General features: G+C 37.9%; 1 protein-coding gene across 1 annotated transcript in view; it reads right to left on the reverse strand.

Annotated features, from left to right (window-relative positions):
- The window catches only part of Cngb3 (cyclic nucleotide gated channel subunit beta 3), a 211,722-nt gene that overhangs the window by 92,028 nt on the left and 93,437 nt on the right, over positions 1 to 26,257 (reverse strand). Inside the window, exons 6-9 of the mRNA XM_085838484.1 lie at positions 21,643 to 21,693; positions 17,706 to 17,792; positions 6,715 to 6,779; positions 5,903 to 6,025 (exon numbers count right to left, since the gene is read on the reverse strand). Of these exons, the coding sequence (XP_085694610.1) occupies positions 5,903 to 6,025; positions 6,715 to 6,779; positions 17,706 to 17,792; positions 21,643 to 21,693 (326 nt within the window). The remainder of the gene's footprint in view (positions 1 to 5,902; positions 6,026 to 6,714; positions 6,780 to 17,705; positions 17,793 to 21,642; positions 21,694 to 26,257) is intronic.

Genomic DNA, 26,257 nt, shown 5'->3' on the forward strand with positions numbered 1-26,257 from the left:
TTGAACCATCCCTGCATCCCTGGGATGAAACCTACTTGGTCAGGATGGATGATTGTTTTGATGTGTTCTTGGATTCGGTTAGCAAGAACTTTATTGAGGATTTTTGCATCAATATTCATAAGGGATATTGGTCTGAAGTTTTCTATCTTTGTTGGGTCTTTTTGTGGTTTAGGTATCAGAGTAATTGTGGCTTCATAGAATGAGTTGGGTAGAGTACCTTCTGTTTCTATTTTGTGGAATAGTTTGTGAAGAACTGGGATTAGATCTTCTTTGAAGGTCTGATAGAACTCTGCACTAAACCCATCTGGTCCTGGGCTTTTTTTAGTTGGGAGACTATTAATGACTGCTTCTATTTCTTTGGGGGATATAGGGCTGTTTAGATCATTAACCTGATCTTGATTCAACTTTGGTACCTGGTATCTGTCTAGGAACTTCTCCATTTCATCCAGGTTCTCCAGTTTTGTTGAGTATAGCCTTTGGTAGAAGGATCTGATGGTGTTTTGGATGTCTTCAGGATCTGTTGTTATGTCTCCTTTTTCATTTCTGATTTTGTTAATTAGGATGCTTTCCCTGTGCCCTCTAGTGAGTCTGGCTAAGGGTTTATCTATCTTGTTGATTTTCTCAAAGAACCAGCTCCTTGATTGGTTGATTCTTTGAATAGTTTTTCTTGTTTCCACTTGGTTGATTTCACCCCTGAGTTTGATTATTTCCTGCCGTCTACTCCTCTTGGGTGAATTTGCTTCCTTTTGTTCTAGTGCTTTTAGGTGTGTTGTCAAGCTGCTAATGTGTGCTCTCTCTAGTTTCCTTTTGGAGGCACTCAGAGCTATGAGTTTTCCTCTTAGAAATGCTTTCATTGCGTCCCATAAGTTTGGGTATGTTGTGGCTTCATTTTCATTGAACTCTAAAAAGTCCTTAATTTCTTTCTTTATTCCTTCCTTGACCAAGGTATCATTGAGAAGAGTGTTGTTCAGTTTCCACGTGAAGGTTGGCTTTCTATTATTTATTTTGTTATTGAAGATCAGCCTTAGTCCATGGTGATCTGATAGGATGCATGGGACAATTTCAATATTTTTGTATCTGTTGAGGCCTGTTTTGTGACCAATTATGTGGTCAATTTTGGAGAAGGTACCATGAGGTGCTGAGAAGAAGGTATATCCTTTTGTTTTAGGATAGAATGTTCTGTAGATATCTGCCAGATCCATTTGATTCATAATTTCTCTTAGTTTCTCTGTGTCCCTGTTTAGTTTCTGTTTCCATGAGCTGTCCATTGGTGAAAGTGGTGTGTTGAAGTCTCCCACTATTATTGTATGTGGTGCAATGTGTGCTTTGAGATTTACTAAAGTTTCTTTAATGAATGTGGCTGCCTTTGTATTTGGAGCATAGATATTCAGGATTGATAGTTCCTCTTGGAGGATTTTACCTTTGATGAGTATGAAGTGTCCCTCCCTGTCTTTTTTAATGACTTTGGGTTGGAAGTCAATCTTATCAGATATTAGAATGGCTACTCCAGCTTGTTTCTTCATGCCATTTGCTTGGAAAATTGTTTTCCAGCCTTTCATTCTGAGGTAGTGTCTATCCTTTTCTCTGAGATGAGTTTCCTGTAAGCAGCAATATGTTGGGTCTTGTTTGTGTAGCCAGTTTGTTAGTCTATGTCTTTTTATCGGGGAGTTGAGTCCATTGATATTAAGAGACATTAAGGAAAAGTAATTGTTGTTTCCTGTTACTTTTGTTGTTAAAGTTGGCCTTCTGTTCTTGTGGCTGTCTTCTCTTAGGTTTGTTGAGGGATTACCTTCTTGTTGTTTCTAGGGCGTGGTTCCTGTCCTTGTATTGGTTTTTTTCTGTTATTATCCTTTGAAGGGCTGGATTCGTGGAGAGATAATGTGTGAATTTGGTTTTGTCGTGGAATACTTTGGTTTCTCCATCTATGTTAATTGAGAGTTTGGCTGGGTATAGTAGCCTGGGCTGGAATTTGTGTTCTTTTAGTGTCTGTATAACATCTGTCCAGGATCTTCTGGCTTTCATAGTCTCTGGTGAAAAATCTGGTGTAATTCTGATAGGCTTGCCTTTATATGTTACTTGGCCTTTTTCTCTTACTGCTTTTAGTATTCTATCTTTATTTAGAGCATTTGTTGTTCTGATTATTATGTGTCGGGAGGTATTTCTTTTCTGGTCCAGTCTATTTGGAGTTCTGTAGGCTTCTTGTATGTTCATGGGCATCTCTTTCTTTACATTTTGGAAATTTTCTTCTATAATTTTGTTGAAGATGTTTGCTGGTCCTTTGAGTTGAAAATCTTCATTCTCATCCACTCCTATTATCCGTAGGTTTGGTCTTCTCATTGTGTCCTGTATTTCTTGGATGTTTTGAGTTAGGATCTTTTTGCATTTTACATTTTCCTTGATTGTTGTGCCGATGTTCTCTATGGAATCTTCTGCACCTGAGATTCTCTCTTCCATCTCTTGTATTCTGTTGCTGATGCTCGTATCTATGGTTCCAGATTTCTTTCCTAGGGTTTCTATCTCCAGTGTTGCCTCATTTTGGGTTTTCTTTATTGTGTCTACTTCCCTTTTTAGGTCTAGTATGGTTTTGTTCATTTCCATCATCTGTTTGGATGTGTTTTCCTGTTTTTCTGTAAGGACTTCTACCTGTTTGATTATGTTATCCTGTTTTTCTTTAAGGATTTGTAACTCTTTAGCAGTGTTCTCCTGCAATTCTTTAAGGGATTTTTGTGCTTCCTCTTTAGTGTCTTCTGCCTGTTTAGCAGTGTTCTGTATTTCTTTAAGTGTGTTATTAAAGTCCTTCTTGAAGTCCTCTACCATCATCAGGAGATATGCTTTTAGATCCGTGTCTAGCTTTTCCGGTGTGTTGGGGTGCCCTGGACTGGGCGAAGTGGGGGTGCTGGGTTCTGATGATGGTGAGTGGTCTTGGTTTCTGTTAGTAAGATTATTACGTTTACCTTTTGCCATCTGGTAATCTCTGGGGTTAGTTGTTATCGTTGTCACTGTTTAAAGATTGGAGCAGAAGCTGTGTTCCACTCACCAGCAGTCTCTAAATCCTGCGGCGGGGGTCGTGGGTAGCTGGCAGGTGTCAGGCAACCCTGTGCTCCAGCTACCCCGGCGCTGATCCGGCCAGGTGAGGCCTGTGGCCCTACTCAGGCTGGTTTCTGCTTCCCTAACTAATGCAGTCTCAGGTCCCGCGCGCAATTGGATTGGAGCAGAAGCTGTGCTCCACTCACCAGAAGTCTTAAGATCCTGTGGCGGGTGTTGTGTGTAGCTGGCGAGTGTCAGCCGACCCTGCGCCCCAGCTGCCCCGGTGCTTTTCTGACCGGAAGAGGCTTGTGGCCCTATGTAGGCCGGATTTCTCTCTCCCCAACCAGAGCAGTCTCAGGTCCCGCGTGATTGGACTGGAGCAGAAGCTGTGTTCCACTCACCAGCAGTCCCAAAATCCTGCGGCGGGGGTCGTTAATTGTGTTTTTATATGAATGCTTGAGTGCAGTAGATATTTAAATTATTTGTGTGTCCCTTAGTTTCTGTTCCTCTAGGTAAATGATTTATAATAAATATCATCTGGTGAGCAAAACAGGGAGAAAGTCCACTAGCTTCAGAGTTGTGTTCTCTTTCTGCTTCCTGGGTACCAACCATGATGTGATGTCTACTGCCCTAACACTTCCTGTTCTTGTTGTTGCTGTTTCTGATGTTCTGACTCATCTCAGGTCCACTGAAATGGAGCCTGCTTACAGTTGAGTGAAACCTTTGCAACTATGAGCCAAATACGCTCTTTCCCCAGTAAAGTGTCTCATTCAGATATTCCAGATAGATGAAGCCTAACATACACTTCTCATCTTAATATATATATATATATATATATATATATATATATATATATATAATCTTTCAACTTTAGCTACTGTGGTGTTAATGTTCTTAATATAGTTTGTGTCTTAATTTTCCATAAAATTATTCATATTAAAGTAAATACATAAATTAACTAATCAACTCACATTCTAAGGAAGGGGCAATGCTGTAGTTATATTGTACTATCAAAAGTATTTAGAAAATCAGAGCTGGTTAAAAATAAGACCAGTGAAGTATATAATGTTTGAGACATTTTTATTCTTCTTGCTCTCCATCCCAAGGTGGCTATGTATTGTCCTTTAAAAAATTAAGACTTACTGTTTTCTAGAGAATACATTGCCTTCTAATGTGTCTCCTGTCATTTCACTGGAACAGAAGGTAAGCTTGTCTATGATATAGAAGGCCCTTGTATCTACTGAAAGGAAAGTTTGCTATTAAGCAACTCAGTTGTTATGATTGAACCCTGATTTTTTGCATTAAAATTTTCAAGTGATCTCTTTATTTATGAGATTTTTGTTGCTTAATTGACAAGTTTTATTTATGAATCTTGTTATTCTCTACTTAGTCCAGTTGGTGGTTATATCTGACTCATAAATCCATAAAACCCTTCAGTTATCAACTAATTAGCTACTGCACCTGCCCTTAAATAATGAACATTAATCATTACTTACAATTATCATTGTAGTTATTAAGTTACCCCCAAACTTTTTAGTATAGTTCAAAGTAAGAATCACAGAGTAAGAATTTGCAGACCAGCCTAGGATACATATATAGACACAAACACACATGCGCACACACTTACACACTCATATACACAAATACACACCTCAACACAGAAACACTCACACAGACACACAAATATACAAACATGCACACATGTACATATACCACCACACATACAGCCACACATACACACACTCATATACACTGATACCCCCACATATTCCTCCAACACACAGTCATACATGTACACATACATTCATATTCAGACACACATGCACACACTCATACATACACACACCACACATATAGATATATGTGCAAACACACACTCATACATAAATATAGGCACACAATACACACCCACACCTTTCACACCTACACCTTTACTAAATGCATACACACACATACAGATAGAAACAAGAAAATCCACAGACACCCCACACATACACACACGTATACATGAACACACTCACACATATATACTAACACACATGCACACAGACAGAAACAGACACATACAAATACATGAATATACAGAATGCACACATGCATATACACATGTACACACATGCAGACATACACATGCACACATTTGTACATACTTATACTACACATGAACATATGTACACACACGTGCAGACACACATGCACACACATCTACACATATATGCAAACCACAACACATACTACACATATACACACTCTCACACACATATAAGACACATTTGTACACACATGCATATGCATACACATATCACCCCACATGCACACAGACAGACACAGACACACACCACACATGCACACACTGATACACACATGCTTACATTCACACATATGCACACACTCTCGCACATATAGATACACACATGCATGCACATACATATACACCCATACAAATACAAACATGCACAAACACACACAGACACACAAACACACCTGCTCTGTATCAGATATTCTCTGATAGTTTCTATTCTCTCGTACACCTTTTCACTTATTTCTCTCTCTCTCTCTTTCTCTCTCTCTCTCTCTCTCTCTCTCTCACACACACACACACACACACACACACACACGCACTGAAAGTAGAAAAGGAACTAGGTGGAAATAGGAAGGAGATTGATGGGAATGGGAAGAGGATGAACAAGGGTATTGAGAGGTACCAATATGGCTAAAATACATTATATACCCCCTTGAACACATATCATAATAAAATTATGTACAACTAACATATGCTTATAAAAGCTTGGAAAAATGGTGGCATATGAAAATTCTTATACCAAAACTGAAAATTTAGAGAACAAATAAAGTCTCTTTCAAGATTAGAACTCACTTGTTGCCTTCACCATTATAGACCCATTTAGTTGAGCCAATTCCTTCATAGTCTGAAGCCCAGTAATAAACACAGGCGTTAATGTGCAGGAGAAACAGCAAGTAGCCAGTTGTTCGGATGACTCTGTCAGAGAGAAGAAATGGAAAGTGAAGCTTGGTGTGGTTTCTGGAATGCGGCTGATTTCAACATTTTCTTTTTCTCTATGCTTCCAATGAGCCCTCTTGCTTCAGATTTGCTAAGTGTCAACTCTCATTTGTGCAGTAGAAAGCGAAGGTGACACCACATGTTGTCTGCCTGCAGAGTCTTGAATGGGCTTGATGGAGTGTAAAGAAAGTCTTCATTTCTTTGCGCAGATGGTGTGAGTCAACTCTGTGAAAAAGACATGCCTCAAGGGTCACTTCTTCATTTTGAGTTCCATAAAATATGCCACACTGATTTACCTGGATATCAGAAAGGCTCACAGGACTTCATGCTGTGATGAACTGTGATTGAAGAGCTCTACTCAGGAAGTTCAGAATGGCAAATGAGTGAAATTTAGGCAAGGTATAAATTGTCATGAGAGATAGAGAGCTGACTCGCACGAGTGTACTAGTCTCTTATCGGTTAAACTGTAAAATGACAGGTTCTCTTCCTTACTTTAATCTAAGTGTACTTGAAACAGCCCAATTTGCTTTAGAATATGTACTCATTTATATAGAAAAATAGAAAAGGCCCCATGTTTTTGAGCGGAGTGGTCATTGTCTCCTAAATGCCTTCTAAAATGTTCTGCTACCACTTTCTCTGCTTCCTCCAAATTTGCCAATGAAGCTCACCTGTAGACATATGCTTTGTCCATTATAGACTCCAGGTGATGGTTAAACTCAAAGAACGAAGTGTACTGTATAAGAAATAAGCAAAATAAATAAAAAATAAGTTAACTGTATGCTTATTTAGATAAAACTATATAACAGATTTTATTTTATTGGAAATAAATTTGTTCAGGTCTTTAAAAAACTCCTATGTCCTATTTAGTATCTTCTTTTTCTTCTTCCTCCTCCTCCTCCTCCTCCTTCTCCTCCTCCTCCTCCTTCTTCTTCTCCAAGACAGGGTTTCTCAGTGTAGCCTTGGCTGTCTTGGAACTCACTTTGTAGATCAGGCTGGCCTTGAACTCAGAAATTCGCCTGCCCCTACCTTCCAAGTGCTGGGATTAAAGGCATGCGTCACCACGCCTGGCAATAATATCTTCTTTAAATAGTATTTTAACATGGTGTCAAGACTATGGAGATATTGTTTTATATTATTTCTATACTTTCATTACAGTCTTATTTGTGATACATGTTAAAAATCAATAATGGATTTCTTCCTTTTAAAATATTTTTATTAGATATTTTCTCCATTTACATTTCAAATGCTATCCCCTTTCCTACTTTCCTCTCTGAAAGTCCCCTATACCCTCCCCCCACACTGCTCCCCAACCCATCCACTCCTGCTTCCTGGCCCTGGAATTCCCCTATATTGGGACATATAATCTTTGCAAGACCAAGGGCCTCTCCTCCCATTGATGGCCAACTAGGCCATCCTCTGCTACATATGCAACTAGAGACAAGCTCTTGGGGAGGGTACTGGTTAGTTCATATTGTTGATACTCCTATAGGGTTGCTGGCCTCTTTAGCTTCTTGGGTATTTTCTCTAGCTCCTTCTTTAGGGTCCCTGTGTTCCATCCAATTGATGACTGTGAGCATCGACTACTGTATTTACCAGGCACTGGCATAGCCTCACAAGAGATAGCTATATCAGGATCCGGTCAGCAAAATCTTGCTGGTGTATGCAATAGTGCTTGGGTTTGGTGGCTGTTTACAGGATGGATTCCCCAGGTAGGACAGTCTCTGGATGGTCCTTTCTTCAGTCTCAGCTCTGATCTTTGTCTCTGTAACACCTTCCATGGATATTTTGTTCTCTCCATTCTAAGGAGGAACAAAGTATCCACACTTTGGTCTTCCTTCTTCTTGAGTTTCATGAATTTTGCAAATGGTATCTTGCATAGCCTAAGTTTCTGAGTTAATATCCGCTTACCAGTGAGTGCATATCATGTGTGTTCTTTTGTGATTGGGTTACCTCACTCAGGATGATAGCCTCCAGATCCACCCATTTACCTAAGAATTTCATAAATTCATTGTTTTTAATAGCTGAGTAGGACTCCATTGTGTAAATGTACCATATTTTCTGTATCCATTCTTCTGTTGAAGGCCATCTGGGTTCTTTCCAGGTTCTGGCTATTAAATAAGGCTGCTACGAACATAGTGGAGTATGTGTCCTTATGACAAGTTGGAACATCTTCTGGGTATATGCCAAGGAGAGGTATATTCCGGTAGTACTATGTCCAATTTTATGAGGAACGGCCAGACTGATTGCCAGAGTGGTTGTACAAGCTTGCAATACCACCAGCAATGGAGGAGTGTTCCTCTTTCTCCACATCCTCACCAGCATCTGCTGTCACTGGTGTTAGGTAGAATCGCAGGGTTGTGTTGATTTTCATTTCCCTGATGATTAAGGGTATTCAACATTTTTTCAGGTGCTTCTCAGCCATTCCGTATTCCTCAGTTGAGAGTTCTTTGTTTAGTTATGTACCCCAATTTTAATGGGGTTATTTGAATTTCTGGAGTCCAGCCTTTTGAGTTCTTTATATATATTGAATATTAGTCCCCTATCTGATTTTGGATTGGAAAGATCCTTTCCCAATCTGTTGGTGGCCTTTTTGTCTTAATGACAGTGTCTTTTGCCTTACAGAGGCTTTGCAGTTTTATGAGGTCCTGTTTGTCAATTCTTAATCTTACAGCACAAGCCATTGCTGTTCTGTTCAGGAATTTTTTCCCCCTGTGCCCATATCTTTCAGGTTCTTTCCCACTTTCTCTTCTATAAATTTCAATGTCTCTGGTTTTATGTGGAGTTCCTTCATCTACTTAGACTTGAGCTTTGTACAAGGAGATAGGAATGGATCAATTCGCATTCTTCTACATGATAACTGCCAGTTGTGCCAGCACCATTTGTTGAAAATGCTGTCTTTTTTCCACTGGATGGTTTTAGCTCCCTTGTCAAAGATCAAATGACCATAGGTGTGTGGATTCATTTCTGGGTCTTCAATTCTAACCATTCATCAACCTGTCTGTCACTGTACCAGTACCATGCAGTTTTTTATCACAATTGCCCTGTGGTACAGCTTTAGGTCAGCAAGGTGATCCCACCAGAGGTTCTTTTATTGTTGATAATAGGTTTTGCTATCCTAGGTTTTTTGTTATTCCAGATGAATTTGCAAATTGCCCTTTCTAATTCGTTGAAGAATTGAGTTGGAATTTTGATGGGGATTGCGTTGAATCTGTAGATTGTTTTTGGCCAGATAGCCATTTTGATTATATTAATCCTGCCAATCCATGAGCATGGGAGATCATTCCACCTTCTAGATCTTTTCGATTTCTTTCTTCAGAGACGTGAAGTTCTCATCATACAGATCTTTCACTTCCTTAGAGTCACACCTTGCATTTTATATTATTTGTGATTATTGTGAAGGGTGTTGTTTCTCTAATTTCTTTCTCAGCCTGTTTATTCTATGGGTAGGAAAAGGCTACTGATTTGTTTGAATTACTTTTATATCCAGCTACTTTACTGAAGCTGTTTATCAGGTTTAGGAGTTCTCTGGTGGAATTTTTAGGGTCATTATATATACAATCATATCATCTGCAAATAGTCATATTTTGACTTCTTTTCCAATTTGTATCCCCTTGATCTCCTTTTGTTGTCGAATTGCTCTGTCTAGGACTTCAAGTACTATATTGAGTAGGTAGGGAGAAAGTGGGCAGCCTTGTCTAGACTCTGATTTCAGTGGGATTGCTTCCAACTTCTCTCCATTTAGTTTGATGTTGGTTTGCAGTATATTGTTTTTATTATGTTTAGGCATGGGCGTTGAATTCCTGATCTTTCCAAGACATTTATCATGAAGGGATGTTGGATTTTTGTCAAATGCTTTCTCATCATCTAACGAGTTGATCATGTGGTTTTTGTCTTTGAGTTTGTTTATATCGTGGATTACGTTGATGGATTTCTGTATATTAAACCATCCCTGCATCCCTGGAATGAAGTGTATATGATCATAATGGATGATTGTTTTGATGTGTTCTTGGATTAGGTTATGGAGAATTTTATTGAGTATTTTTGCATTGATATTCATAAGGGAATTTGTTCTGAAGTTCTCTTTCTGTGTTGGGTCTTTATGTGTTTTAGGTATGAGAGTAATTGTGGCTTCATAGAATGAATTGGGTAGAGTACCTTCTGTTTCTATTTTGTGGAATAATTTGAGGAGAATTTGAATTAGGTTTTCTTTGAAGGTCTGATAGAACTCTGTACTAAGCCTATCTGGTTCTGGGCTTTTTTTTTTTTTTTTTTTTTTTTGGTTGAGAGACTATTAATGACTACTTCTATTTCTTTAGGGGATATGGGACTGTTTAGATCATTTATCTGATCCTGACTTAATTTTGGTACCTTATATCTGTCTGGGAATTTGTCCATTTCATCCAGGTTTTCCAGTTTTGTTGAGTAAGGCTTTTGTAGTAGGATCTGATGATGTTTTGGATTTCCTCATGTTCTGTTGTTATGTCTCCCTTTTCATTTCTGATTTTGTTAATTAGGACACTGTCCCTGTGCCCTCTAGTTAGTCTGGCTAAGGGTCCATCTATCTTGTTGATTTTCTCAAAGGACCAGCTCCTAGTTTGGTTGATTCTTCAAATAGTTCCTTTTGTTTCCACTTAGTTGATATCAGCCCTGAGTTTATTTCTTGCTGTCTACTCCTCTTGTGTGAATTTGCTTCCTTTTGCTCTAGAGATTTTAGGTGTGCTGTCATGCTGCTAGTGTATGCCCTCTCTAGTTTCTTTTTGGAGGCACTCAGAGCTATGCGTTTTCCTCTTAGGACAGCTGTCATTGTGTCCCATAAGTCTGGGTATGTTGTGGCTTCATTTTCATTAAAATCTAAAAAGTCTTTAATTTCTTTCTTTATTTCTTCCTTGACCAACTTATCATTGAGTAGAGCATTGTTCAGCTTCCACATGAATGTTGGTTTTGTATTATTTATGTTGTTATTGAAGATCCCCTTAGTCCGTGGTGATTTGATAGGATGCATGGGATACTTTCAATGTTTTTATATCTGTTGAGGCCTTTTTTGTGACCAATTATATGGTCAATTTTGGAGAAGGTATCATGAGGTGCTGAGAAGAAGGTCTATCCTTTTGTTTTAGGATAAAATGTTCTGTAGATTAGAATTGGGAACAAAACACCCATGGAAGGAGTTACATAGACAAAGTTTGGAGCTGTGATGAAAGGATGGATCATCTAGAGACTGCCATATCCAGGGATCCATCCCATAATCAGCTTCCAAATGCTTACACCATTGCATACACTAGCAAGATTTTGCTGAAAGGACCCAGATATAGCTGTCTCTTGTGAGACTATGCCGGGGCCTAGCAAACACAGAAGTGGATGCTCACAGTCAGCTATTGGATGGATCACAGGGCTCCCAATGGAGAAGCTAGAGAAAGTACCCAAGGAGTTAAAGGGATATGCAACCCTATAGGGGGAACAACATGATGAACTAACCAGTACCCCAGAGCCCTTGTCTCTAGCTGCATATGTATCGAAAGATGGCCTAGTGGGCCATCACTGGAAAGAGGCCCATCTGACTTGCAAACTTTATATGCCCCAATACAGGGGAATTCCAGGGCCAAAAGAATGGGAATGGGTGGGTAGGGAAGTGGGGGAGGGTATGGGGGACTTTTGGGATAGCATTGGAAATGTAAATGAGGAAAATACGTAATAAAAAATATTAAAAATTAAAAAAATGTTCTGTAGATATCTGTTAAATCCATTTTTCATAACTTCTGTTTGTTTCAATGTGTCTCTGTTTAGTTTCTGTTTCCAGGATCTGTCCATTGATGAGAATGGGGTGTTGAAGTCTCCCACTATTATTGTGTGAGGTGCAATGTGTGCTTTGAGCTTTACTAAAGTTTCTTAAGTGAATGTGGCTGCCCTTGCACTTGGAGCATAGATATTCAGAATTGAAAGTTCATCTCGGAAGATTTTACCTTTGATGAATATGAAGTGCCCCTCCTTGTCTTTTTTGTTAACTTTGGTTTGGAAGTGGATTTTATTCGATATTAGAATGGTTTCTCCAGCTTCTTTCTTCAGATTATTTGCTTGGAAAATTGTTTTCCAGCCTTTCACTCTGAGGTAGTGTCTGTCTTTTTCCCTGAGGTGGGTTTCCTGTATGCAGCAAAATGTTGGGTCCTGTTTGTTTAGCCAGTCTCTTAGTCTATATCTTTTTATTGGGGAATTGAGTCCATTAATATTAAGAGATATTAAGGAAAAGTAATTGTTGCTTCCTGTTATTTTTGTTGTTAGAGTTGGGATTCTGTTTTTGCGGCTTTCTTTTTTTTAGGTTTGTTGAAGAATTATGTTCTTGCTTTTTCTAGGATGTAGTTGCCATTCTTGTGTTGGTGTTTTCCTTTATTCTCCTTTGAAGGGCTGGATTTGTGGAAAGATACTGTGTGAATTTGGCTTTCCCATGGAATACTTCGGTTACTCCATCTATGGTATTTGAGAGTTTTGCTGGGTATAGTAGACTGGGCTAGCATTTGTGTTCTCTTAGGCTCTGTATAACATCTGTCCAGGATCTTCTGTCTTTCATAGTCTCTGGTTAGAATTCTGGTATAATTCTAATAGGTCTGCCTTTATATTTTACTTGATCTTTTTCCCTTACTGTTTTAATATTCTATCTTTATTTAGTGCATTTGTTGTTCTGATTATAATGTGTCAGAAGGAATTTCTTTTCTTGTTCAGTCTATTTGGAGTTCTGTAGGCTTCTTGTATGCTCATGGGCCCCTCTTTTTTTAGGTTAGGTAAGTTTTCTTCTATAATTTTGTTGAAAATATTTACTGGCCCTTTAAGTTGAAAATCTTCATTCCCATGTATTCCTATTATCCCTAGGTTTGGTCTTCTCATTTTGTTCTGGATTTCCTGGATGTTTTGAGTTAGGGTCTTTTTGCATTTTGCATTTTCTTTGATTGTTGTGTCCATGTTCTCTATGTAATTTTCTGCATCTGAGATTCCCTTTTCTATCTCTTGTATTCTGTAGCTGATGCTCGCATCTATGGTTCCTGATTTCTTTCTTGGGATTCCTATCTCCAGAGTTGTCTCCCTTTGGGTTTTTCTTATTGTTTCTACATCCATTTTTAGACCTTAAATGGTTTCGGTTAATTTCATCGCCTTTTTGGTTGTGTTTTCTTTTAATTCTTTAAGGAATTGTGTGTGTGTGTGTGTGTGTGTGTGTGTGTGTGTTTCTTCTTTAAGGACTTCTACCTGTTTAGCAGTGTTTTCCTGTAATTCTTTAAGGGATTTTTGTGCTTCCTCTTTATGGCCTTCTACCTGTTTAGCTGTGTTCTCCCGTATGTTTAATTGAGTTATTAATGTCATTCTTAAAACCCTCTACCATCATCATGAGATATGATTTTAATTCTGAATCTTGCTTTTCAGGTATGTTGGGGTGTCCAGGACTCACTGTGATGGGAGTGCTAGGTTCTGATTATGATGAATGGTCTTGGTTTCTGTTAGTAAGATTCTTACTTTTGCCTTTTACCATCTGGTCATCTCTGGCATTAGTTTTTATAGCTGTCTCTGGCTGGAGCTTGTTCCTCTTGTGATTCTATTAGCCTCTGTTAGCACTCCTGGGAGTCCAACTCTCTTCTGAGTTTCAGTTGTCAGAGTACTCTTTGCAGGCAAGTTTGCAGAGGTCTGGAGCTCTGCTCTGCCTCCTGGCTGTAGATGAAGGCCCAAAAGTGATCCTGTCCCAGAAGCTATGTTGCTTCTGCTGGCTGTGTGCTCTCCTGTGCAGACTGGTCTCTTTGGGACCTGGGATACAAGATGGAGTTCTCTGTTCTGGAGGACAGAGCCATCCCTGGAGGCTGCCTCTCCTTTGGACGGGAAAGTGCGCAGAGGTCTGCGTCTCAGCTCTACTTTCTGGCTGAAGATCGTATGTGTCCTTATTACAAATTGGAATATTTTCTGGGTATATGCCCAGGAGAGGTATTCCGGTAGTAGTATGTCCAATTTTCTGAGGAACGGCCAGACTGATTTCCAGAGTGGTTGTACCAGCTTGCAATCCCACCAACAATGGAGGAGTGTTCCTCTTTCTGCACATCTTCACCATCATCTGCTGTCACCTGAGTTTTTGATCTTAGCTATCATGACTGGTGTGAGGTGGAATTTCAGGGTTGTTTTGGATTGCTATTCCTGGATGATTAAGGATATTCAACATTTTTTCAAGTGCTTCTCAGCCACTTGGTATTCCTCAGTTGAGAGTTCTTTGTTTAGCTCTGTAATCCATTTTTAATTAGGGTTATATGTTTATTTTTTTTTGGAATCCAACTTCTTGAGTTTTTTATACATATTGGATATTAGTCCCCTATCTGATTTAGGATTGGTAAAGATGTTTTCCCAATCTGTTGGGGGCCTTTTTGTTTTATTGACAGTGTCCTTTGCCTTACAGAAGTTTTCCACCTCACACCAGTCAGAATGGCTAAGATTAAAAACTCAGGTGACAGCAGATGCTGGCGAGGATGTGGAGAAAGAGGAACACTCCTCCATTGTTGGTGGGATTGCAAGCTGATCTTTGAGAGACCTGGGATAAAAGATGGCGATCTGGCCTGAGACCGGAGTCAGAGCCCTCTCTGGAGGCCTACTCTCCTCTGGTGGGAAGATTCACAGAGGTCTGGGGCTCAGCTCTGCTTCCTGGCTGAGGATAAAGGCTCGAAGGGACCCTGTCCAAGAAGCTCTGTTGCTTCTGTGCCTGCTTACTCTCCTATGAGGCCTGGTCTCAGAGACCTGGGGTACATGATCAGTGGGTTTCTTTCTAATGCATATAGTAAAAGTGTACTTTACAATGATTAAAATCATACTTCTATAACATAAATAAAAGAATAATAATATGTTAACAGTAACTTTGTTTTTAAGGAAAAGGCCATAAATCTTTATATTTTTTTAAAATGTAGAGTCCACTAAACGTTAGAAGAGGCTGTGTTCTGTGCTTTCCTTAGGTTCCTTGGCTTCATGTGATCTAATTGAAACACAGTTGCTGTTTGCCTCAAGCTTGTTAAATGTGCTGATGCATACATAGGGCATTTACTCAGCTGTAAGGAGAAATGAAATCATGACATTTTCAGGTAAAGAAATGGAACTAGAGAAAAATACTGAGTGAGGTAATAAAGGCCCAGAGTGACAAATGCTGCATATTTTCTTTCATTTCTAGTTTTGTCTTAGCTCTCACTTCTCTGGGGTAGTCCTATTGCATCCTCTCCCCCATTCCTTCATTTCTGCAGGAGATAGGGCACAGAATACAACCATGGAATCACCACAAATCCCAGAGCAAAATGCTAACACTAATGCTAATGTGGTTCTGGAAACATCTTCTACTACATGCTTTGGCTCCTTACCTAAACATGACATAATGAAAAGAGCGTGTGTAGGTGTGCACTGATGTGCTGAATGCACTTAAAAAGGGAAGATCTTATAGACGGGAGTCCTCAGCCACTACTTACTCCAAAATATCACCCAATTAATATGTGGCTGTTGAGCCTTTGGATTAAATAAATTATATATAATAGGTTATTAATGTGTAATACATTCATATTATATATGAAATAGTAATATTTCCTCTTAAGGTAGAAATATACACAAGTATTTGTTCCCCCTGTATTCCTGAAAATATCCTTTAAAAGCTCAGGTTGTGTTAGGCACAATTTTAGCTAACTTGTTTATTTGGCTCTTACGATAAGTTTCCTGAAAGGACATGGTTTTAAAACTAATATTTTCATAGAGAAATTTTGTGTTCATAACATGTTTTTTCGCATTTATAAGTTGGAGACAGGTATATAATATTACTCTAGAGAATCGTCTATCCAAATAACACCTTTATAAATTACTGAAAGATAGAACTCTTCAGCTAGAGAAAAATCAGTGTTGACTTCCATAATATTCTATATTAAAATGTTGGCTCTTGAGAGCTCTCTAACATGGATTCAGAGATGGGGTCTAAACGGGAATATTTTATAAGCTTTCACTAAAAAGCCATTTGGATTCCAAATTCCACAAGAATCTGAGTCTTTTTGGAAATCAGTTATTTCTGAACACATGCCTCCTGAAACTTTCCTATGAGAGTCTAAGTTTGACAAGGTGGTAATCTGATGCTAGCCTGTTCTGCCTTGATTTGCACTCATCTTCCAAAGTCACACCAGGACCCTCTAGAGATTTCTTGGGTATATGAGAATGCAAGGCCAGGATTCTTTAAACTCAGAAAATAATAGGCAGAGAAAGAAAAATTTATGTGCCTGATCACTATCTGGCAATATTATAGCAAATAATCTGCAGTAAGATAAGTAATGGTGACATCATCACATCAGTGTGGGTGAACAGGCTTTCCCACTATGTTGATTCTCATCTTCCTCAGTGATATCATGAAGCTGTTGGGAGGAATAAGATAGATAAAGGAAGGAAAGTTTAATAACAATGTATAACAAGATTAGCCATAGCAACCATTGTAGGAGCCATCATGGTTGCTAGATTATGCTGGAAATATAATTAAAATGTTTTCCCAGGATGCAAACATACACAATTAAAATTTATAATGTATATTGAGTTACTTTTAAGAGGGTTGTTTTTTGAAGTTCAAGTTATCATTAATATTCTTTCAAAAATTTGAGATTTATTCATATTTCTTATTTTTTAAACATATGTATGTATAGATGTTTTACCTGCATGTATGTTTGCTCCACATATGATGCTCATAGCTGACAGAAGAGGGTGCCAGATCCCCAGGAAATAGAGATACTGACCATGGTTAGTTGGCATGTGGATGCTGGGAATTGAATCTGGATCCTGCAAGAGCAGTCAGTACTCCTCTAACTACTGCTATTCTTAAAGATGTATGTAAACATTCACTCAGATTTGCCACTAGTTTCTATGTTACCCTGCAAATCTGAGTTTATGAAATATGTATGTCTTGAGATATTTTGAATAAGCACTATATATTTCAAAATCAATATAAAATACATCACTTCAAAATGTTGTCTTTCTTCTCACCTCTATTTATCCTGTTTTTCCTTTTCATCCTAGGCAACTGCTTTAATTAGTTTTTGAAAAACATTTGCAGTATTTAGTAATTTATTTCAATTTAGAAAATTAAATAGTTTTTCTTTCTGGTTTATATAATTTAATATTGTTCTGTAAAGTATTTTCTATCTAGCTTTCCCCTATTTTCCTTAGCAATTTATCTTGAGCTTCTTTCCATATTATTATACAGAAAATATTCCTTGTTTTCCAGGTAAATCATTATGTAGATTGGCCCTGGGCTTCAGGAAGTTTAACTGCTTTTTGTTTGTTTGTTGCTTCATTTGATCACCTGATATTTTAGACATTTGGAAAATCTCTGCTAAAACAGGTTGCGGAGAAAAAAAATTATAAATTACTTATTTGTAATTGTAATCATCTTTAGACCTACCAAAGCATTCCATTTTGGATTATAAAAATACTTGTTTGTAAGATTTGCCTGCCGTTAGTTGTCATTTCCATCTGTAGAATCAATGGCATTATCCACTAAAATATAGTACTGATGAAGACAGAGAAATGGAGAACTGCTTAGAATGTGTTGAGCACTATTAATTATAGGATATCTAAATTTGCTTCAAGCTTTTCATTAGGAGAAGGAGAACCCAGCTGCATATAGTTTCTTTACCTTTAATATCCGATTTGCTCTGAATACTGGATTAACTCCAAAGAAGATGTAGAGAACTTCGAATGGCAGTAGAGATGCCACATCCATCTGTTGAAAGAACATATTCACATTTATAAAATTTATAAATTTTATAAAATTTAAAAATTTATGAAAGAACATATTCACATTTATGTGGAGTTTGCCTGCCTCTCTATGCTTGGATTTGTACCGGTATATACCAATATATGTACAAGCTACTTTTCTGTTGCTGTGATAAAATCTCCTGCAAGGTAACCTAAGGATGAAAGAATTTTAGCTTATGGCTCTAGGGGGATACAGTTTAGCACATGGTCTAGGCAGGGAAGGCATGGGGACAGAAACATAAAGATGGCTGTCACACTCCATTCCAACTCAGAATGTCTAGAGTGAATAGGAAGGAAATAGTGGCCTGAGGGCTATAAAGTCTCAAATTGGCTCCTAGTGAGATAATTTCTTTAGCAAGGTTTCACATTTTAAAGGCCCTACAACCTTCTCATACTATCTAGGGACCAAGTGTAAGTCTGCAGGAGATATTTCACATTCAACTACAAGAGTATGTGAAAGTTGTCGAGCTATAATTAATTATTTACTATTTAAACCAAGATTGCTTTCATGTACATTATGCCATGTAAAGATTAATATCATGAAAACAGGGGTACTAGTTTACAAACTAGTATCAAACTAGTAAACTCGTCTATGGCCACACATTTCTCTTTCACTTTCATATGTCTGAGCTCTCCTTGCTCATTACCTTTGTTCAGATTTTTCATGTCTCATATAGTTCAGTGATGGCGCAAATGCGAATGTTAAAACATATTTTGACAGCCTGGAAACATGAGGTCCTGGAATACAAATCGAATCTAGTTTTGATTTTGTTTGCTATTCTTGTAAATTCATCGCAACGACATTGCTTTATGGTCCAGCAATTCCTTCAGTGCTCAGCATGGATTATATAGTTCTGGTTCATCTTGGTTTCCTGGGGAATTCTACCACTGTCTCCTTTGGGTTGTTTTGCTACCAACTACCTGCTATGATAGTTTCTATTAGAGACTCTTAATTAAATCTATTCATGTCTTCACAGGCTAAAAGAGAGAAAGAAATAAACTCTGTTTTAAAATAGATCAATAACTCAGATAAAAAAAAGTACTGGAAAACACCATGATGTGGCTAAAATATTCATTTTAAAACTTTTCATGCATTTACATTTTTCTCATACCTTCGTAATTAATGGCACTCCTTAGGAATCTACATAATTTTGTCTACTTTTGTATATTTTGTGTATATATATATATATTTGCCTCTCTCTCTCTCTCTCTCTCTCTCTCTCTCTCTCTCTCTCTCTCTCTCTCTCGTGTGTGAGTGTGTGTGTGTGTGTAGAAGATGGCATTCCATACCCTGAAGCTACAGTTATAGGAGGTTGTGAGCTGCTTGACATGGGTCCTTGAGACTGAATTTGGGTCCCCTGCAAGAGAAGCAAGTGTTCCTAACCTCTGATCTGTCTCTCTAATCCCTTATAGACTTCCTTGACTGCAATAAGAAGTTACATTTTAAAAATAAAATAATTGTTTTCATTAAATTTACACAGCCTATTGAGCACTACATTGAAAAATCTAAACTATCTTGAGATAATAAAGAGCAGTTAAGAACATGTAGGGAGTTGGTTCTGATGCTTTGATTAGGAATCTATTTAGAACTGTCTGGTCATTGAACTAAAAAGCATATTAAAAATATGTTAATCTGTGTATTTCATCTGTGGATCTGAGATAGCTCCTGGGCAGGTGCATGCTTGTGTGTGTGCACCCGGCCGGGAACACAAAGTGGAATAGACAAAACTACATGTTATAGGAACATGTTGTAAGACCACATAAATGCCATAGAAAGTTTTGAGAAGTGAGTAACAATTTCAAAGCCAACAACTATTGACTAGAACTATCATTTACTTATTTAACCAGATTAGTTGTCATACGCAAATGACTCTCAAAATGTGTTGGCTTAGAAATTACACATATCATCTTCCCTTTACCCTGTACATATTTGTAACCTCCCCCAGCCTGAAACCTGCTTGTTCAGGGGTGGAGCTTGCCGTTCAATCGTTCTGCCACACCCACTACTGGAGTTTGCCGCTTTGCTGTTTCGAAGCCATCACGTGGTCACCCTGCTACTGGACCCCAAGATTATTTGGCGGGAATCGGGCCCCCTTCCCCTGCTTCATAACTGTGTGCAGAACAGTAAAATTGAGCTTTGATCAGGATGACTGTCTTAGCTGCATCTTTATCTCATGCCAGCTAGCCCTTCTTCTCTTCCAGGTTTCTAAGATGCCTTTCCATCCTAGAACCCAAACATGTGTTCGGCTGGCCAGACACGACACATATTGATCCCCATTATAAGTTGAGACATGTATAGGACATTAATTAAAATAATGTCTTAAACAAGGAGGCAGCGACACCATTTTTGACTTTTCTTGTGCTACCCTAGAATCCACGGTTTTTACCTCAAATGCCAATGATTTTTTAATTTGGATTCTCTCTGTTCAACTCACCACTTGATTTTTCTATGTAATCCTCAATCATTTCTAATTTTAACTTCCCTGGGTGGATTTGTGTAGACGCAGATAATTCCTCGCTGAATTGTAGGAAATTGAATTAAGTATGGATTAACTTTAAATTCTGTAACTAGGACTTTGTAAAACATTTTAGTATAGAAACAGTAAGATTCTTTCTACTTATAAGGATTAATCTAATGATATAATAATAATCAAGGACAAAAATAGCTATCATGTCAGGCTTGTGAGATGGCCTAGTAGGTAAAGGTACTTGTCACAAAGTCTGAGGATCAGATTTTGATACGTGGATCCATAGGATGGAGGAAGAGTTCTGAGTCCTCTAGGTTGTCCTCTGACCTCCACACATGTGTCTTGGTGTGTGTGTTTGTGCATGCATTCCCTAAACAAAAAGAAATAAATGTAATAAAAATTAACTCTACTGCAATGCTTTAAGACAGGCAGGCTGTGCTAAGGGAATTCAAAAGGAGTGACCATAAATAAATAAATGTACAGTTTCATGTTTATAAGCACAAATGGGTTTTACATATCTCCAAATTCCATAAAAATATTCAGAGTTCTGTGGATTTTACAAAGAATACTCTTTATGACTGTACAATTTATGAAAACATTATATACCTGTTATAAATGTCAAAGTGGAAAAAAGTTAGTTGGAAATAAAAAAGATTGAATGGGATTTGGGCCCTATAGTTTGATGTGTGTGTGTGTGTATGTGTGTGTATGACACACACACAAAGAGAGAGAGAGAGAGAGAGAGAGAGGTGCTACTAATATTTGAGTGTGCTGGCAGTACATACTTTGGGGAACTAAGTTACTGTTCATGGCAGGGGAGGCAGGAGTCATGAAATGGTAACCTTAAGTGATCTTATATCTGCCTAATTTTCAATTTGAAGGCAAATTAAGAGAAAAGCATATGAGATAAGAGCATGTTTTATTTTAGAAAAGAAAGATGCTCTGTTGTCTAAATAACTGCTTCTTCCAGTCTGTTTACTTTTCTTATATGAATTACAGGAAGGAACAGAAATAATTTTTCAAACTTTACACCGCCACAGCACAAGAATTGGAAACTAGAGTTCTGTTGACAATAAACACTACATCCCACTTTCCCTAATTGCAATTTAACTTAGAATTTCCTGACTTTGGCTTTTACATATTTAACACCAAATTTGCAGATCTAAGGGAATGGATGTAGTATGAAGTATGGAGAATAGAGTATCAAGAATACTTGCTGCTTCCTAATAAAACACCATCAGGTCTGTGTGATGCTTGTTACAAGAAGACAACATACTTATAGCAAGGAGTCTTAAAGTGAAGATGGTTTTGCTTAAACCCTTCTGGACATATTTGTGAGTCACCTACCCGAAACTTTGTAGAACTCCTGTAGTTCCTCTTCAGCTCATTTGAATCTACCTGGAATACATTTGTATTTTGATTAGGTTCAGAAATTTTATTTATTACTTTTTACTTTTTTTAATAATTATTTCTCTCTACGAGTTTTCTTCAACCTCAGCCTATTGTGAAGCTCCAGCATTTTGCATTTTAAAACCACACAGATGCCCATGGTGCTTTTATCCTTTTCATTAATTTCACTTATTTATTTACTTCTAACTAAAAAGTATTATGTAGTATATTTTGACCATTTCCTTTCCCCCCATTACTTCTAGATCCCTGTCTCCACATACACCTAATTTTATGTTCTTCTCACCCCAAAAATCAAGAAACAAAAACCAAAACATGAAAATACAAATAGACATACAAAATAGGCATACAAATATACAAATAAACAAATAAAAATCAAATCACAAAAAAACCAAACCAAATCAAGAGTGAACACACACACACACACACACACACAAACATGGAAGCTGTTTTGTTTCCCTTTTATTGTTGTCCTCTTATTTAACATAGGAGTTGCAGGAGAGTCAGCCATACTCCTTTAACCTACCTCCTCTCCTCATAGTCGTCCCTAATCTATAAGAGTTTGGTGATAATTTGTCTTCCTACTTGTTTCATACTGACAAAATTAACAGTGCAAAGTCCCCACAGGAGCCCTTTTACACTTAACATTTGTGTTATAGAACTCAAGGTATTTTGATATGATACATGTAATTCTTGGGTCTTTTAAAAAATGTTATCATTGTGTATATGGTTATATGATGTGTTTGTGTGTATTTATCTGTATGCATCTCTGTGTATGTGTGTAGATCATAAGACAAGGTTGTGAGGTTAGTTCTCCTTTACCATCTTACCTGGGATTGAGGGTCAAATGCCATCTTGCCTTCCCATTGGGTATTTTATTTAAAACCACTCTACCTGGCTAAACTGTAATCTTGAGGACAGGACTGATTTTGACAATTGTGTAAACCAGTGTCTGGAACGTTCTAAGAACTTAGTAAATATTGAATAGATGGAGAGATAGAGGCACCAAGAGAAGGCTAAGATTTTTCTAATGTTTGGCATTTTCTGGACTCCTTTCTTTTCACGATTTTGTTTTGCAAGGGAGCAAAAATGCCCCTTTTGGCCGACCTGCTTGAGTTGCTTAAGGTCCAGCATTTGGGTGCCCCTTTTGAACCCATAAGATGGCCATTAAAAATGCAGCATACCTCAAAATTTTGTTATGTTCTCTTATTATATTTACTCCTTGAAAAGTCTCATCCATGTTTGTAGTTTCAAAGACCATCACACCAAATCTCTACCTCCTCCCCTAACATCGCATACAGGAGGTGTACTCAGTAAAGCCAAACTTTGGATCATTCTCCAATCTTCTCAAGTCTGTTCTGTCTCTCTCTTGGCAGTGGTTTCCCTGACTTCTTAAGTGCTGTTTCTCCTTAGTCATTGCACAATGCCGGACAATGATCTCCCCAAATTAGAGCACTTAATCTCTATTTATGTCAAATTTTATGACACTGCATGATTTTCAGAAAAAAAAAGAAAAACCCTCAAATTCCTTTTTATAGTATACCAGGCTCTGCTTTCTCTCTCTCCCTCTCTTATCCTTCTCTCTCTCACAGTTCTTCAAATGAGTCAGCTTCCCTCTTGAACATCTGTCCTGAATTTGTTCTTGGAGCCCAGATCACGTTTCCTGTATTGCAAAGTTGGAAGGGTATGGCTATTACCAACTATCCATCAGGATGGCCTGTGTTAATACAATATAGAGGTCCACTGTATTTCTTCGGTTTGTTTCTTCTTCATGCTGAGCTTTGTAAAACATTGAACACACATCTTTGACCTTTTTTTTTTTCTCAGTTCCTGACAGTGTCTAACCTCAGTAGGTGCTCAGTTGGTACATCTATGTGTGATTATGCACTATGGAGGTAGAAAGACTCTTTAACAGTGAGACCTAAAATGATTAATTCTAGCATTTTAGTAATTTTAGTGTGTGTGCACACACATATTTCAGTAATAGGTAGGAAGTAATTTCCTATAAACTGTTAATTGATGTAACTATTAGAACGTGGGCACTCAGAAGCAGCGTCATTGTCTACCAATATTTATCCTTTAACCATCCATGCTTTTTAATATGGAAGATTTTTGTCCCCAAGTAATGTTAAAGATCAATTATTTGGGGCTTTTTAGATGGCCCATTTGGTAAAATGCCTGCCACACAAGCATGAAAACCCGAGTTGGTGGTCACAGTAGCATGTGTCTACAGACTAAGTGTCATGTGTGGATGTGGGTAGCGATGGGCAAATCTCTAACACTCAGTGGCTAGCCAGTGTGGCCAAATCTATGGTCTTCCTGTTTAGTGAGAGACTCTGTTTTATAAAATAAAGGTGAAAAGCAACTGCAGAAAGACACCTGACATTAACCTCTGGCCTCGATGTACATATATAGATATACACACAGAGACACAAACACAGACTCACAGACAGACAGACAGACAGACAGACACACACACAGAAATACACAAAGATACCCACTATAGACACACACATGCACACACATACAGACACACACAGATACACACATGCAGATGCACACATGATTACACATAAACACGAACACACATATACATCACACATGTACCACATCATTCCCCCCAATTTTCCAGTCAACTCAGTTCCTAGTCCCTCTCCCCCTACTTTGGTTATACCTTTTACCCACATACACACAGTAAATTCCATAGAAATACATTGAGATATGTGCAAGATATGATTTGTACTATGAAGAACAAAGGATTATTGATTCACAGGTAGACACAGACAGGTTTCATTGGTAGTCTTATAAATTTTGTGCCAAGAAAGTCAGTAAAATCAGTCAGTTCTGTCAAAGCCCTAATACGGACACATGGACATGATTCACGGGGCAAGCTGCTAAACTGAAATACTGCGTTCTCCCAAAAACCGGGGAGTTTTTTTTTTTTTCACATTTATACCTTTCCTTTCAGAGTCTATAATTCCATGATTGAATAAATGTAAACATCGCTAAAAATGCTTGATTAAAGGGAAGTGGCATTTAGCCATTTTAAAATCCCTGTTCTTTTGAGTGCTAAGTAAATTTGGCACCATTAGCCTTATGAGGATCAGTCTGTTTACTAGTGACAATTAGGCACTTACTTTTTAAAATGTCACCCTATTTAATTCCTTCTCTCTTTCAAGCCTGCTTACTATGCAGAAGGCATTTCTTCAGGGGAAGCTTACCTTAGGAATGGTATGCTAATTACATCTAAATTCTGTCCTAACAGATAGTCTTAGAGGCTGCTTTACTCAGATGCTAGTATTCTTAGTCATAATTTACCTCGTGTGATCAACAATTCTGCAATTTTATATAGAACCAAAAAGAGCACATAAAAAAGAATATTACATGCAGTGCAAGAATTACTCAAAGAAAGATGTCTTTAATATCCTTGAATTCCAAGGATAGATAGGAAATGAGATAGAACACTGGTCCCATCTTTTAGGAACTCACTGTCAGGTGAGAAAGATAGCTAAAGACACAGAGAAGGAATAATGGTAAATATGTGGATGCTTATTTATTGAATAAAGGCAGCTAAGGAGACAGGAAGGGAATAGTAACTATGTTCATGTCTATTCACTGAATTTACCTGGTAGTTAACTCCTACCGGTCATACCTTGGGGTATGTGTACATATCATCTTATTCAACCTTTATTATAGGCTTATAAATTAGGAACTAATTTTAATTTAGTAGAAGTAGAAGAGAGATAATTTAGTTTAGTAAATTTTAGTAGTAAAATTTGACCCCTGGTCTGTTTGTTTCTTTTTTTGTTTGTTTTTTGTTTTGTTTTAGTTTTGTTTTGTTTTTGAGACAGGGTTTCTCTGTATAGCCCTGGCTGTCCTGCATCTCACTTTGTAGACAAAGCTGGCCTCGAACTCAGAAATCCACCTGCCTTTGCCTCCCAAGGGCTGGGATTAAAGGCGTGCACCACCACCGCTCAGCCTATTTGTTTCTAGGTATTATAGTTAGCTTATGTTTTATTTATTAAAGTTAAATAAATTAGATTTTATCAAAATATCTTGAGTATAAAGAAATTTCAGGTCGCTTTTATAAACTGTAATGGTGAAGGTTGAGTGTGCCAAGCTGTTTCCTGGACCTAACCGATGTGGTTTTTATTTGGCACTAGGCATTTCCACAGATCCTTTGTGTGAATTTTGTCAATCAAAAGTTGTAACTATGTCTCATATTCAACATCCAGAGCTAGGCGTGTGAGTTTGCTAAGCAATTAAGGGCACACTCACTAAAACTAGACAATTCCCAGAGTCCACATGACAGAAGGGTAGAGCTAACTCCTGCAAGTTGTCCTTTTACCTTCCCACATACACCAAGGCACCCATGTGCATGTATCTGCACACAGTCATAGGTACACACAAGAAATACTCATGTAAATAACAGAAAACCCACTGTCAACTTGGTTTTGGCTGTATATAAGAGAATTTTCACAATGAGGTATCTGTGTTGGTGTTTTGTTCTCTATACAGCATCATTTTCAGAAGATGTTGTTAATAATTATAGAAC

The sequence above is a fragment of the Mus caroli genome, unplaced genomic scaffold, assembly GCF_978045245.1.
Source record: "Mus caroli unplaced genomic scaffold, Mus_caroli_1 scaffold_6, whole genome shotgun sequence".
Taxonomy (NCBI): domain Eukaryota; kingdom Metazoa; phylum Chordata; class Mammalia; order Rodentia; family Muridae; genus Mus; species Mus caroli.